Here is a 16,741-nt window from a genome sequence, read left to right as displayed (position 1 = left end):
ACTGTAACAGTCTCTCACACTACACACACTGTAACAGTCTCTCACACTACACACACTGTAACAGTCTCTTACACTACACACACTGTAACAGTCTCACACTACACACACTGTAACAGTCTCTCACACTACACACACTGTAACAGTCTCTTACACTACACACACTGTAACAGTCTCACACTACACACACTGTGACAGTCTCTCATACTACACACACTGTAACAGTCTCTCACACTACACACACTGTAACAGTCTCACACTACACACACTGTAACAGTCTCTCACACTACACACACTGTAACAGTCTCTCACACTACACACACTGTAATAGTCTCTTACACTACACACACTGTAACAGTCTCACACTACACACACTGTAACAGTCTCTCACACTTCACACACCGTAACAGTCTCTTACACTACACACACTGTAACAGTCTCACACTACACACACTGTAACAGTCTCTCACACTACACACACTGTAACAGTCTCTTACACTACACACACTGTAACAGTCTCTCACACTACACACACTGTAGCAGTCTCTCACACTACACACACTGTAACAGTCTCTCACATTACACACACTGTAACAGTCTCTTACACTACACACACTGTAACAGTCTCTTACACTACACACACTGTAACAGTCTCTCACACTACACACACTGTAACAGTCTCTTACACTACACACACTGTAACAGTCTCTTACACTACGCACACTGTACCAGTCTCTCACACTACACACAGTGCGCCAGTCTCTCACACTACACAGTGCACCAGTCTCTCACACTACACACAGTGCACCAGTCTCTCACACTACACACAGTGCACCAGTCTCTCACACTACACACAGTGCACCAGTCTCTCACACTACACACAGTGCACCAGTCTCTCACACTACACTCAGTGCACCAGTCTCTCACACTACACACACTGCACCAGTCTCTCACACTACACTCAGTGCACCAGTCTCTCACACTACACACAGTGCACCAGTCTCTCACACTACACACACTGCACCAGTCTCTCACACTACACACACTGTAACAGTCTCACACTACACACAGTAACAGTCTCTCACACTACACACACTGTAACAGTCTCTCACACTACACACACTGTAACATTCTCTTACACTAAACACACTGTAACAGTCTCTCACACTACACACACTGTAACAGTCTCTCACACTACACACACTGTAACAGTCTCTCACACTAAACACACTGTAACAGTCTCTCACACTACACACACTGCACCAGTCTCTCACACTACACCCACTGTAACAGTCTCACACTACACACAGTAACAGTCTCTCACATTACACACACTGTAACAGTCTCTTACACTACACATACTGTAACATTCTCTTACACTACACACACTGTAACCGTCTTTCACACTACACACACTGTAACAGTCTCTCACACTACACACACTGTAACAGTCTCTCACACTACACACACTGTAACAATCTCTCACACTACACACTGTAACAGTCTCACACTACACACACTGTAACAGTCTCTCACACTACACACACTGTAACAGTCTCTTACACTACACACACTGTAACAGTCTCACACTACACACACTGTAACAATCTCTCACACTACACACACTGTAACAGTGTCTTACACTACACACACTGTAACAGTCTCACACTACACACACTGTAACAGTCTCTCACACTACACACACTGTAACAGTCTCACACTACACACACTGTAACAGTCTCTCACACTACACACACTGTAGCAGTCTCTTACACTACACACACTGTAACAGTCTCTTACACTACACACACTGTAACAGTCTCTCACACTACACACACTGTAACAGTCTCACGCTACAAACACTGTAACAGTCTCTCACACTACACACACTGTAACAGTCTCTTACACTACACACACTGTAACAGTCTCACACTACACACACTGTAACAGTCTCACACTACACACACTGTGACAGTCTCTCACACTACACACACTGTAACAGTCTCTCACACTTCACACACTGTAACAGTCTCACACTACACACACTGTAACAGTCTCTCACACTACACACACTGTAACAGTCTCACACTACACACACTGTAACAGTCTCTCACACTACACACACTGTAACAGTCTCTTACACTACACACACTGTAGCAGTCTCTCACACTACACACACTGTAACAGTCTCTCACACTACACACACTGTAACAGTCTCTTACATTACACACACACTGTAACAGTCTCTTACACTACACACACTGTAACAGTCTCTCACACTACACACACTGTAACAGTCTCTTACACTACACACACTGTAACAGTCTCTTACACTACGCACACTGTACCAGTCTCTCACACTACACACAGTGCACCAGTCTCTCACACTACACAGTGCACCAGTCTCTCACACTACACACAGTGCACCAGTCTCTCACACTACACACAGTGCACCAGTCTCTCACACTACACACAGTGCACCAGTCTCTCACACTACACACACTGCACCAGTCTCTCACACTACACACACTGCACCAGTCTCTCACACTACACACACTGCACCAGTCTCTCACACTACACACACTGCACCAGTCTCTCACACTACACACACTGCACCAGTCTCTCACACTACACACACTGCACCAGTCTCTCACACTACACACACTGCACCAGTCTCTCACACTACACACACTGCACCAGTCTCTCACACTACACACACTGCACCAGTCTCTCACACTACACATACTGCACCAGTCTCTCACACTACACACACTGCACCAGTCTCTCACACTACACATACTGCACCAGTCTCTCACACTACACACACTGCACCAGTCTCTCACACTACACACAGTGCACCAGTCTCTCACACTACACACACTGCACCAGTCTCTCACACTACACACACTGCACCAGTCTCTCACACTACACACACTGCACCAGTCTCTCACACTACACACACTGCACCAGTCTCTCACACTACACATACTGCACCAGTCTCTCACACTACACACACTGCACCAGTCTCTCACACTACACATACTGCACCAGTCTCTCACACTACACACACTGCACCAGTCTCTCACACTACACACACTGTAACAGTCTCTCACACTACACACACTGCACCAGTCTCTCACACTACACACACTGCACCAGTCTCTCACACTACACACACTGTAACAGTCTCTCACACTACACACACTGCACCAGTCTCTCACACTACACACACTGTAACAGTCTCTCACACTACACACACTGCACCAGTCTCTCACACTACACACACTGTAACAGTCTCTCACACTACACACACTGCACCAGTCTCTCACACTACACACACTGTAACAGTCTCTCACACTACACACACTGTAACAGTCTCTCACACTACACATACTGCACCAGTCTCTCACACTACACACACTGTAACAGTCTCTCACACTACACACACTGCACCAGTCTCTCACACTACACACACTGTAACAGTCTCTCACACTACACATACTGCACCAGTCTCTCACACTACACACACTGTAACAGTCTCTCACACTACACACACTGCACCAGTCTCTCACACTACACACACTGCACCAGTCTCTCACACTACACACACTGCACCAGTCTCTCACACTACACACACTGTAACAGTCTCTCACACTACACACACTAACAGTCTCTCACACTACACACAGTGCACCAGTCTCTCACACTACACACACTGCACCAGTCTCTCACACTACACACACTGCACCAGTCTCTCACACTACACACACTGCACCAGTCTCTCACACTACACACACTGCACCAGTCTCTCACACTACACACACTGCACCAGTCTCTCACACTACACACATTAACAGTCTCTCACACTACACACAGTGCACCAGTCTCTCACTCTACACACAGTGCACCAGTCTCTCACACTACACACACTGTAACAGTCTCTCACACTACACACACTAACAGTCTCTCACACTACACACACTGTAACAGTCTCTCACACTACACACGCTAACAGTCTCTCACACTACACACACTGTAACAGTCTCTCACTCTACACACACTGTAACAGTCTCTCACACTACACACACTAACAGTCTCTCACACTACACACACTGTAACAGTCTCTCACACTACACACACTGTAACAGTCTCTCACACTACACACACTAACAGTCTCTCACACTACACACACTGTAACAGTCTCTCACACTACACACACTGTAACAGTCTCTCACACTACACACACTAACAGTCTCTCACACTACACACACTGTAACAGTCTCTCACACTACACACACTGTAACAGTCTCTCACACTACACACACTGTAACAGTCTCTCACACTACACACACTGTAACAGTCTCTCACACTACACACACTGTAACAGTCCCTCACACTACACACACTAACAGTCTCTCACACTACACACACTGTAACAGTCTCTCACACTACACACACTGTAACAGTCTCTCACACTAAACACACTGCACCAGTCTCTCACACTACACACACTGTAACAGTCTCTCACACTAAACACACTGCACCAGTCTCTCACACTACACACACTGTAACAGTCTCTCACACTACACACACTAACAGTCTCTCACACTACACACACTAACAGTCTCTCACACTACACATACTGCACCAGTCTCTCACACTAAACACAGTGCACCAGTCTCTCACACTACACACACTGTAACAGTCTCTCACACTACACACACTGTAACAGTCTCTCACACTACACACACTGTAACAGTCTCTCACACTACACACACTAACAGTCTCTCACACTGCACACACTAACAGTCTCTCACACTAAACACACTGCACCAGTCTCTCACACTAAACACACTAACAGTCTCTCACACTAAACACACTAACAGTCTCTCACACTAAACACACTAACAGTCTCTCACACTACACACACTAACAGTCTCTCACACTACACACACTGTAACAGTCTCTCACACTACACACAGTGCACCAGTCTCTCACACTACACACACTGCACCAGTCTTGCACTACACACTAGAAAAGTACCAGTGAAACATACACAGGCTTCACAAAAGCTTCGACAAGAGTAACTATTGTGTAACAGCTCACGAAATTTTGGCAAAATAATTAACAGGAAAATTGAGCACACGAAGCTTTACCTTGTTAACAATGAGAGTCACAGAGTAACAATCAACAAGGTTAAACCAGAAGCCTTCGTGTACAGCTCTTCTTTATTGAACTCTGCTAGCCTCACAGTAACGTTATCATTCTGGCATAATAATATCATTCTTATTATTATTACTATTGTTATTATTATTTTAATACTCATATTTGACATAATTATTGTGTTAGTCGGGAAGCAAGGCTGCTGCCAACTCTTCTTTAGACTTTCTTGCCAAAGTAATTTATGCAAAAATGTTAGCAGACGTAAATCACTGACACTACACACCAACACTAGACACTACTTTCTTAGACTAGACGCTACTTTCTTACGCTAGACACTACTTTCTTACAATAGACACTACTTTCTCAGACTAGACGCTACTTTCTTACACTAGACACTACTTTCTTACAATAGACACTACTTTCTTAGACTAGACGCTACTTTCTTACAATAGACACTACTTTCTTAGATTAGACACTACTTTCTTAGACTAGACGCTACTTTCTTAGACTAGACACTGCTTTCTTGCAATAGACATTACTTTCTTAGACTGCACACTACTTTCTTACAATAGACACTACTTTCTTACAATAGACATTATTTTCTTACAATAGACAATACTTTCTTAGACTAGACACTACTTTCTTACAATAGACACTGCTTTCTTAGACTAGACACTACTTTCTTACAATAGACATTACTTTCTTAGACTACACACTACTTTCTTACACTAGACATTACTTTCTTACACTAGACATTACTTTCTTAGACTAGACACTACTTTCTTAAACTAGACACTACTTTCTTAGACTAGACATTACTTTCTTAGACTACACACTACTTTCTTAGACTAGACACTACTTTCTTAAACTAGACACTACTTCCTTAGACTAGACATTATTTTCTTAGACTACACACTACTTTCTTAAACTAGACACTACTTTCTTAAACTAGACACTACTTTCTTAAACTAGACACTACTTTCTTAAGCTAGACACTACTTTCTTAAACTAGACACTACTTTCTTAAGCTAGACACTACTTTCTTAAACTAGGCATTACTTTCTTAAACTAGACATTACTTTTTTAGACTAGACACTACTTTCTTATACTAGACATTACTTATACTAGACACTACTTTCTTAGACTAGACATTACTTATACTAGACACTACTTTCTTAGACTAGACATTACTTTTTAGACTAGACATTACTTTCTTACAATAGACATTACTTTCTTAGACTAGACACTACTTTCTTACAATAGACATTACTTTCTTAGACTAGACACTACTTTCTTTGACTAGACACTACTTACTTACAATAGACACTACTTTCTTAGACTAGACATTACTTTCTTACAATAGACATTACTTTCTTAGACTAGACACTACTTTCTTACAATAGACACTACTTTCTTAGACTGGGCACTACTTTCTTACAACAGACTCTACTTTCTTAGACTAGACACTACTTTCTTACAACAGACACTACTTTCTTTGACTAGACACTACTTACTTACAATAGACACTACTTTCTTAGACTGGGCACTACTTTCTTACAACAGACACTACTTTCTTAGACTAGACACTACTTTCTTACAATAGACACTACTTTCTTAGACTGGGCACTACTTTCTTACAACAGACACTACTTTCTTAGACTAGACACTACTTTCTTACAACAGACACTACTTTCTTTGACTAGACACTACTTACTTACAATAGACACTACTTTCTTACAATAGAGACTACTTTCTTACAATAGACATTACTTTCTTAGATTAGACACTACTTTCTTACAATAGACATAACTTTCTTAGACTAGACACTACTTTCTTAGACTAGACACTACTTACTTACAACAGACACTACTTTCTTACAATAGACACTACTTTCTTTCAATAGACATTACTTTCTTAGACTAGACACTACTTACTTACAACAGACACTACTTTCTTACAATAGACACTACTTTCTTACAATAGACACTACTTTCTTACAATAGACATTACTTTCTTAGACTAGACACTACTTTCTTACAATAGACACTACTTTCTTACAATAGACATTACTTTCTTAGACTAGACACTACTTTCTTACAATAGACACTACTTAGACTAGACACTACTTTCTTACAATAGACACTACTTAGACTAGACACTACTTTCTTACAACAGACATTACTTTCTTACACTACACACTACTTACATAGTAAGTGAGGAGACGTAAGCGTCTTTGGGAAGAATGAGGGTGAGGGTGAGGTGGTGTGGGTGTGGACGTTGGTTGTTGAGGGTGGCTAGCAGGTGGGTAGAAGCGTAGCGGTGATCCACCACTGACCTCACCAACAAACGGGTCAGCTGACCCACCGAGCACTCAACCTGCAGCAACCAGACAAGGCTTAGAAAACATCAACCAATGTTATGTATTTGAAGCAATGTAATTTATATATTGAGAGACGTTATATAAGGAGCTCACTCTAAACCTTTAAGGGATTAGATTAGATTTTGCCACCGAAGTTGCTAGTTTATTGTGCACCCCATATCCATCCTGTGGACGGTAGCGCGAGAGCATATGAATACACAAAAGGCCTAGGAACTAGGCCCGAAAGGGTTAACAGGAATACATATGGATTTATATCTACATATCTATAGTTCACTTATCTGTTACAAGCAAATTTAGGAAATTTGCTTAGTATATCTGGTATCTTATTTTCATTAATAAGATATCTTGACATGTCACATAGGTTATTATACTGTCTGTCTCTGTATTCCTCAATAAGTGGACAATTAAGCACATAGTGTTCAAGACAGTGACCATATGCCTGATCACATAATTTACATTTAGTTTGATCATCATCTGTGTCTCTCCCAAACTGCCAGAAGTACTTGTAACCAAGCCTAAGCCTGGCCACTACAATTCAAGGCACACGTCATTTTCCCTGTCTTCTAATAATATGTTACTCTTCCCCTATAATCTACCTTGTCCATAATTATTATCGCATTTGCTTTGTCTGCTTTCGTAAGGTGAGGTCTAGGACCTTTCCTTAATTATAACTTAACAAATCTTTGAGGACAATTGTTGTGTAAAGGTCTGAGCTTTGCTACAGACCTCTACAGGAACTCTGTCAAGCGTAACGGCTTGACAGAGTTCCTGGAGAGCGAAACGTTGCCACAATAAAATGTCACATTAGATGCACTTGTGTCCTTTTACTTAGCATATTGTCGATAATTCTACCAACGTCAATACATGTCTCTAATGTGTTCCATATCTAGAAGAACTCCTCTGGGTGTTCATCTTACATCTAAGACTCGTTACCCTTGTCACTTTTATGGTGAAGAGTTGCTAGCCACCTTACTCAGTACATTTTACAAGTCGTAATCATGTCACTTCCGCGTTCTTCTGGAAACATGAAGCCAGGTTTATGTGCTGTAAGTTGTTTTCGTTCCTCCACGTACCAGCATTGTGACGAAGCTCTTCTTTTTCTAGATATTTATATTTTGCTGTGTAATCAAATCAAATCAAAGTTTATTCCTTATGAGGATTACAATGCGGGGTTTACAGATTTTGGTTATTGTGAGGTTTACATGTAATAAAATACTAATTACAGAGGGGGCCACTAGAACACCTAGCATGGCTAGGCATTTCGAGCAAACTTAGATTAAGGGCTCCATGCAGCAGCAGCAGCAGCAGCAACAACGGCCTTGAGGATTCGTACATATGTAGTGAATATTGCTTGAAACTTTTTTCTTGTTTGTCTGAAGGTCATTCTTAGGTTTGTTAACCTGGTGTATGTTACTAATGTTATTCTCTTTATGTTCACTTTGAGAGAAAGATGTTAGGTGCGAAGTGTACCTCCAGATCTGTCAGTTGTTCTTCAGCTAGATGGCAAATCTCTCTGGCCTCATCTCCCGCTCATTACTTTTCATTGCCTTTCCCTGGGTTGAATTCTAGTGAACGCTTTTTATCCACGAGGATCAGTATAATACCCATGAGGATCAATATAACCCATTTGGAGATCAGTGTAGTAAACATGAGGATCAGTATAACACCCATGAGGATCAGTATAACAGCCATGAAGATCAATATAACACCTATGAGGATCAATGTAACCCTATCAGGATCAATGTAACCCTATCAGGATCAAGAAAAACCCATGAGGATCAGTATAACACCCATGAGGGCCCTGCCAGCCTCTTCAGCTGCAGGCCACTCCGGACCTGGTGGTCACAAGACCGTAATTCCACCTTTAAATCCCCCCCCCAAAAAAAAATGTTTCCAAACATTTTTTTCGACTAATTCTTCAGTTCTCGCGCATGTCCCCAATTTTTTTAATTAGCGAGATTGCCGGCTACGCGAGGCCTGGCCACACTGTTGTTGTCTTGCGCGAGGTTGGCGTAGGTGACTGTGTGTGAAGGTGAGCATGGTGCATCAGGTCCCTTGGGCTGCCAGCCGAGAGTGAAATTTGTTCACACTGTATGCAGGTGACGCTCACAAAGGGTGTTTGTGAGTTCTTGTGAGCTCTTGTCACCTAGTCTTTTGTGAGCGCTTGTTAAGCGCCAAATTTATGATCGTAGGATAATTATTTAAGGTGGAAGAAATTTGATGTCAGCATAGTTGTACGTGAACTGTTGTTAATATCAAGGAAGGCTGTGTGTGTGTGTGTGTGTGTGTGTGTGTGTGTGTGTGTGTGTGTGTGTGTGTGTGTGTGTGTGTGTGTGTGTGTGTGTGAGAGAGAGAGAGAAAGAATAAAAGAAGTGGTCCAACTTAAGCAAGTCGTCTGTGTGTGTGTGTGTGTGTGTGTGTGTGTGTACTCACCTAATTGTACTCACCTAATTGTGGTTGCAGGGGTCGAGACTCAGCTCCTGGCCCCGCCTCTTCACTGATCGCTACTAGGTCCTCTCTCTCTCTGCTTCCTGAGCTGTATCATACCTCTTCTTAAAACTATGTATGGTTCCTGCCTCCACTACTTCACTTGCTAGGCTATTCCACTTCCTGACAACTCTATGACTAAAGAAATACTTCCTAACGTCCCTGTGACTCGTCTGAGTCTTCAGCTTCCAGTTGTGACCCCTTGTCCCTGTGTCCCCTCTCTGGAACATCGTATCTCTGTCCACCTTGTCTATTCCCCGCAGTATCTTGTATGTCGTTATCATGTCTCCCCTGACCCTTCTGTCCTCCAGTGTCGTCAGTCCGATCTCCCTCAACCTTTCCTCGTACGACATTCCCCTGAGCTCTGGGACTAGCCTTGTTGCAAACCTTTGTACTTTCTCTAACTTCTTGACGTGCTTGACCAGGTGTGGGTTCCAGACTGGTGCTGCATACTCCAGTATGGGCCTGACATACACAGTGTACAGTGTCTTGAACGATTCCTTATTAAGGTATCGGAACACTATTCTCAGGTTTGCCAGGCGCCCGTATGCTGCAGCAGTTATTTGGTTAATGTGTGCCTCTGGTGATGTGGTCGGTGTTATGGTCACCCCAAGGTCTTTCTCCCTGAGTGAGGTCTGTAGTCTTTGTCCACCTAGCCTATACTCTGTCTGCGGTCTTCTTTGCCCCTCCCCAATCTTCATGACTTTGCATTTGGCTGGATTGAATTCGGGAAGCCAGTTACTGGACCACATGTCCAGCCTGTCCAGGTCTCTTTGCAGTCCTGCCTCATCCTCATCCGATTTAATTCTTCTCATCAACTTCACATCATCTGCAAATAGGGACACTCATGTCGTTCACATATATCAAAAATAGCACTGGTCCTAGAACTGACCCCTGTGGGACCCCACTCGTCACAGGCGCCCACTGTGATACCTCTTCATGTACCATGACTCGTTGCTGCCTCCCTGTCAGGTATTCCCTGATCCATTGCAGGGCCCTCCCTGTTACATGCGCCTGATCCTCCAGCTTCTGCACTAATCTCTTGTGGGGAACTGGGTCAAAGGCCTTCCTGCAGTCTAGGAAAATGCAATCTACCCACCCCTCTCTCGTGTCTTACTTCTGTTACCTTGTCATAAAACTCCAGGAGGTTTGTGTGTGTGTGTATGTGTGTGTGTGTGTGTGTGTGTCAGCATAGTTGTTGATCCCTGTGTTGTATAGCATATTAGTATCATCCATGTGCTTTAGATAGGAGATCCCTTTTAGGCCTGTGACTCTGTGACGTCACGGGATGCGCATGTGTATGGTTGTACCTCTGCCTCCCTCTCAGTCGGCGTAGACATCCAGGCTAAGACAGACAGAGGCTGGGCTCCATTTCTCTCATCACAGTCTGACAGTATATATCGTTACCATCCAACAAGTGTGTCTACCTTCAACCCTCGATATCTCCATTTAAGAACCCCTACGATAAATGGTGCCAGCGGTGTGGGCGTAAAATTGATAATTACGCTGATGTACGGAGATTTCTTTCGACAGAGCCTGCCATCTTGTGAGTAGGCCTACCGAGGTTAACGCCAGCCAGCTACTCTCTCAAGCTCCTACCAGCTTCTACACCATTCACTGGTCAGTCTCTTTGTATTAGTGTTTATCTGCTTATTTGCATCACTCCCGAGGGGTTCACCCGAGTTTGCAAAATAAGCCAGCTTCCAGTCTGTGGTGAGGGAGCTCAGTCGAGCCTAGTCTACTCCATCCAATTCTGTTGCCTGCCAAGCCAGCTTCCACCCCTGCTGTGCTCATCATGTGAAGTTATCAAGCTATTCTGTGTGAAGGGTTAAGATAAGCCAGCTAGCAACTAACCCAGGTGTCTTACCCCAGTACTCAAGCAAGCCATGTTAGTAGTCTTCATCGCTTGTGATTCAAGCTCCAAGCCATCCTGAGTGCTCTTTTTCATCCTTGTGGTGTTGTGGTATTTTGTGGGTGTATTTTAAGCTAGCCAGCTTAGAATATCTTCGCGGCAGTGTGGCTATTCTCAGTGAGGCTTACGCCGTTCAACCCATAGGCCCAACCACCCATGACCACGTGTGCCTCACCACGCGGTCTCAGACGCCTTAGCCCTGTTATGCCCACAAACCCAACCACTCTCACTGTTGTGGTACTCACCCAACCTCCACCAGTGTTTTGGCACACTACTAAGGGTTGTAGCACCATATTTTAAGGAGCACATAGGGGGTCAAGAGCTAGAGTGTGTTTCGCGCCACCGTTAAAAGCCTCCTGTGTGAGTTCATCGTCGATGTAAGCGCAATTCTATGATCACGTGTGCAGAGGACAGCAGCAAGACGACATAAACAATCCTCAACTCTCCACTACCATCTACCTCATTCTACACCAAGTCGTTACAGCGATAATTTTTTTTTTCATAAAGACATTTGCGAGTGTTCAGACATTTCTTTTTGTGTTTCCAGTGATTTTCTTAGTGACATTCAGTGACTCTCGATCAGACTCAGTGTTTGTTTTGCAATAATCTTTTAATCTCCTTAATTCAGTGTTAATTTCCATGCATTATCTTATGTCTGTTTTGTTGTGTGTCTTTTTATACACTTGAAGTAAGTACTTAGTGTTTTTCCTTGTTGTGTGTGCAACATATGAGCAGTATAGAACTTGTGTTTGCACTTCAGAATCACCTTGTGTTCTCAGTATTCCAGTGAAGTATTTCAGTAATTTATCAGCTTTATTCTGCATCACAACTCAGTGTTGTCTGTTACATTTTTTTTTCTTCCCAGCATTTGTGTATTCTTGTTTTTTTCCCTGTGTGTTGAACATTCTTGTGTTCATATTCTTTTCATTTAGCCAGTGTCTAATTTGTCTTATTTCCACAGACAATAGTGCCATTATTTTGTGCAAGCAAGAAATCATTTTTTACAAAAATTTTCCACATCAAGTTTCATTGCAAGAAAATTCTAGTATTGTGTTTATGTTGATGTGTTGTGTTCTGCATCAAAGTGTTCAAACTTTTTGTTCTGTGTTTTAGCACCTATTATTTTTTCATGTTTCATTGAACAAATTCACTCTTAGTGCAATTTTTAAGTTCTTCTTTTAGAGTAAATTGTTCTTTTGCTTGTTAAATGTTGCTTGAGTGCAGTTAAGAGTTAAAGTGTTCATTCTTTGATATATTTCTTTTCTTGTGTAATAATTTTTTTTATTATTGCACATTGACTTATTTTGCAATAATTCTTGTGCAAATATTGTGTTGCCATTAAAGTTTTTCTTGCAGAGATTTTATGCAGTGTTGTGCAATACTTTTTAATTAGCAATTGTCAATTGCAATATTGCTACAGTTTATTTCAGTTCAGTTCATATGATCTGTTCTGTGCATAATATTTTATTCTTTCTGTGCCATTTTATTTTATTCAAGCTTTATTGAGTCCATTTTATCATTTTATTGTGTTTCCCTATTGCATTGAAAGTAAAGACAACTCACTGTGCCATTTATTCAATTTAAAGTAAAAGTTGAGCAAATCAGATTTGAGTAAAGTACAATTTCTCTTGATTTTCAAAGTGTTATTTGTTAAGTTGAGTATTTTTCTTGTGTGAGTTTTTTACTTACTGTGTAACCTGTCAATTTTTAATTACTTATGCAGAATAGTTAAGCATTTTCTTCCCGTTTAAGCTTATTGTGTCATTCTCTCCATTTTTCTTGTCTTTATGTCCTTCAGTAAGTTCACTGAGAAGATGTCCCAGTCACTTTTGAACGTTCACTTAGTGTATCATGCCAGTCAAAGTCAATATGAATCAGTCCACAGTACCAACATTTCCTTACTGACTGAAAGACAGTACCTAGCCCTTGAGCAATGTGTTTGTTCTCACAGCTGGTATCTGAGATTTGTTAAAGTGCTGCGAAATGTGAAGTTCAGATTAAGTTCCTATAGATTCGTTCATTACTTATTAACGTAGCCGAGCGGTCAGGCACTAGTAACTCTGTCACTCCCATCTGTGTTCCACCTACACCTTCATACTTGCAGGATAGTGTTCCGTTGCCTCAAGTGTCCGGGGACACTCAGACTGCCTTGAGTGCACAGCCTATCCCTGCAATGACTGCTAGTTCGAGTAGTAGTTTCTCCACAGGGGATGCCTTGTCAGAAAACGATTACTTGCAACTAGTAATGCCATCTCTTGATGATGTCACATGCCGTATGCAGAAAGACGTCTCTGTTACAGCTAGTGTTCTCACTAGAGTGTCTGTTGTTGTTCCTAATGTTCCAGATGGTGATCCCATCCTAGTTGACAGTAACCAGTGCATTGTAAGAAGTTATTTCTCGAGTAACTTTCACATGTTGTTAACGTTTGTAAGTGAAGTTTCTTTATAGCTGATACCTCGTGTCACTGTGTGCGACTCAGATTGAATATCAGCATTGTTGACCGTGTTCATTTATTTTCTCCTGTGCTTGCAGTTTGAGATAGTAGATTCGTTCTCCCTTGCTCATATTGTGTGTTATAGCGTTAATTTTTTCAACCGGGGAGAGTCATCTACTCCACCGAGTTTGTTCATTCCTCCAGTAAGAAAGAACCGATCCCTTGTGTTCTGGTGATTCGATTCCTGCTCCAGGAAGATCTTATTCTTACTGTGAAGCCACCAGCACCCATTAGTGACTTTGTAATGAGCCAAGAATTACTGTATCGAACAGCCGAGTTGGGTACTCCAAGTAGAAGAGTTTACCAGTTAGTAATTCCACAGTCACTAGTGAATGTAGCTCTACAGCTAGTTCATGATGCACCAGGTGTTGCACACCCTGGTATGGATCGTTCTGTGAAACAAGCCAGAATGAAATACTTTTGGCCACGTATGGCAACTGACATTTCCGAGTATGTTAAGAAATGTAGTGTGTGTATGCAACATAAAGGAAATGTCAATGGTCCTAATCCTATCCAAGTGTACCCAACCACTAGCGAACCGTGGGAAAGAGTTGCCCTTGACTTGTTAACCAATTTTAAATGTTCCCTCCAAGGCAACAAACATCTGTGTGTTATGGTAGACCATTTCACCAGATATTGTGAGTTAGTTCCTATTGCAGATAAGACTGCAGAGACAGTAGCTAAAGTGTTTAAAGAACGCATTATCTGCAGGCATACCACCCCTAAGTCCTTAATAACAGATAATGGAGGTTAATTCTGTAATGAGATTCTTGAAAATTTGTGTACTTTATACAAGATCTCTAAATCCACCATTGTTCCTCATCATCCTGCCAGCAATGGGTTAGCCGAAAGAACCAATAAGAAAGTACTTGATGTCCTGAGAGCCACTATCAACCCCAATAGTGAAACTTGGGATGAAGTCATACCAGATGTCCAATGTGCCATAAATTCTGCTTACAATGCTTCCATAGGTGATACTCCACATTATGCATTGTATGGTGTAGACAAGCGTTTACCCTATGAGTTGTTATATTCCACTCCGAAACCTAATTACAACCCTGATGATTTCGTAGCAACTCGTACCAGCATGGCTCAAAGTGTTTTTAGAAGAATCCGTGAAACACTTCATAAATCAACAGCAGAATTTACTAGAGTAACTAATAGCCGTGCAAAGCCATCAAAAGTAAAAGTAGGTTCGAGAGTAATGCTGACAAATTTCAACAAAACATCCACAATGCCCAAGCTCGATCAAAAGTTTGTCGGACCTTATTGAGTTGTAGAACATATCTCTGGTAATAAGTATAAGGTTAGAGAAATTAGTACTGGTAAGTACAAAGAATTGCATTTAGATCATATGAAATTAGTATGCGATGTTGATGATATTGCTACCCAGACTAATGTGACAGATGCTGAAAATCCTCTTGACTCTGTACCCTCTACCTCAAATACTCAGATAACCAACCTGAATGTCGTTACTCCTTGCGTGCTCGACAAGTAATGAGAAACCCACAAGTATCTTTTGTAGATATTCGTTCAGATCTCCCTCAGTCAAGGCATGTGTTAGCCATTGCAGAGGAATTCGATCCTCCCAGAGATGATAACCATTCTGCATATGTAAACCTCACCCTCGCAGAATTGGGTTTAAATGTACATAGTCTGTATAACTAGATGTCCGAGATGAAGTAAATTGTCAACTGTTTTTTATTAACTGATTAGTTTTTCCGATTTTTTTTTTTTTTAGTATTCACGTTCCCTCCGTATTCTGAGAATTTGACAGTAATGATCTGAGTGCGCACCAGATGCATTTGCTGTTAATTTCACCTTGTATATATATATTTATTCTTCCTCAGCATCCGTAGAGTGCATGAATACAGATCGATCGATCAATTCCATCCATATTGTACAATGATTTGTTCTTATAGATTGTAATGCATTACGTTAAAAATCATTACGTTAAAAGTGATTATGTTAACACCCATTACGTTAAAACTCATTTTGTTAACATCCATTATGATACCATCCACTAATTCTAAGTTATATATGAATTTGTTATTGTATAGAATCAGCCCAGAACCGCCTGCCTGTTCAGCCTATAGATAGTAGTGTATGTCGAGACGACATACGTAACATGACCGAGCTGTCAGCATAGTTGCTGATCCCTGTGTTGTATAGCATATTAGTATCATCCATGTGCTTTAGATAGGAGATCCCTTTTAGGACTGTGACTTTGTGTGACGTCACGGGATGCGCATGTGTACGGTCGTACCTCTGCCTCCCTCTCAGTTGGCGTAGACATCCAGGCTAAGA

General features: G+C 41.8%; 1 protein-coding gene across 3 annotated transcripts in view; it reads right to left on the bottom strand.

Moving 5' to 3' along the window:
- The window catches only part of LOC128696659 (inter-alpha-trypsin inhibitor heavy chain H5), a 254,124-nt gene that overhangs the window by 65,134 nt on the left and 172,249 nt on the right, over positions 1–16,741 (bottom strand). For all 3 annotated transcript variants that reach the window (XM_053787984.2, XM_053787985.2, XM_053787986.2), the window contains exon 3: positions 7,367–7,536. In XM_053787984.2, the coding sequence (XP_053643959.2) occupies positions 7,367–7,536 (170 nt within the window). The remainder of the gene's footprint in view (positions 1–7,366; positions 7,537–16,741) is intronic.

Source organism: Cherax quadricarinatus, chromosome 46, assembly GCF_038502225.1.
Source record: "Cherax quadricarinatus isolate ZL_2023a chromosome 46, ASM3850222v1, whole genome shotgun sequence".
NCBI classification, from domain to species: Eukaryota; Metazoa; Arthropoda; class Malacostraca; order Decapoda; family Parastacidae; genus Cherax; species Cherax quadricarinatus.
The sequence above is the reverse complement of the archived record's forward strand: the minus strand, read 5'-3'. Positions and strand labels throughout refer to the sequence as shown.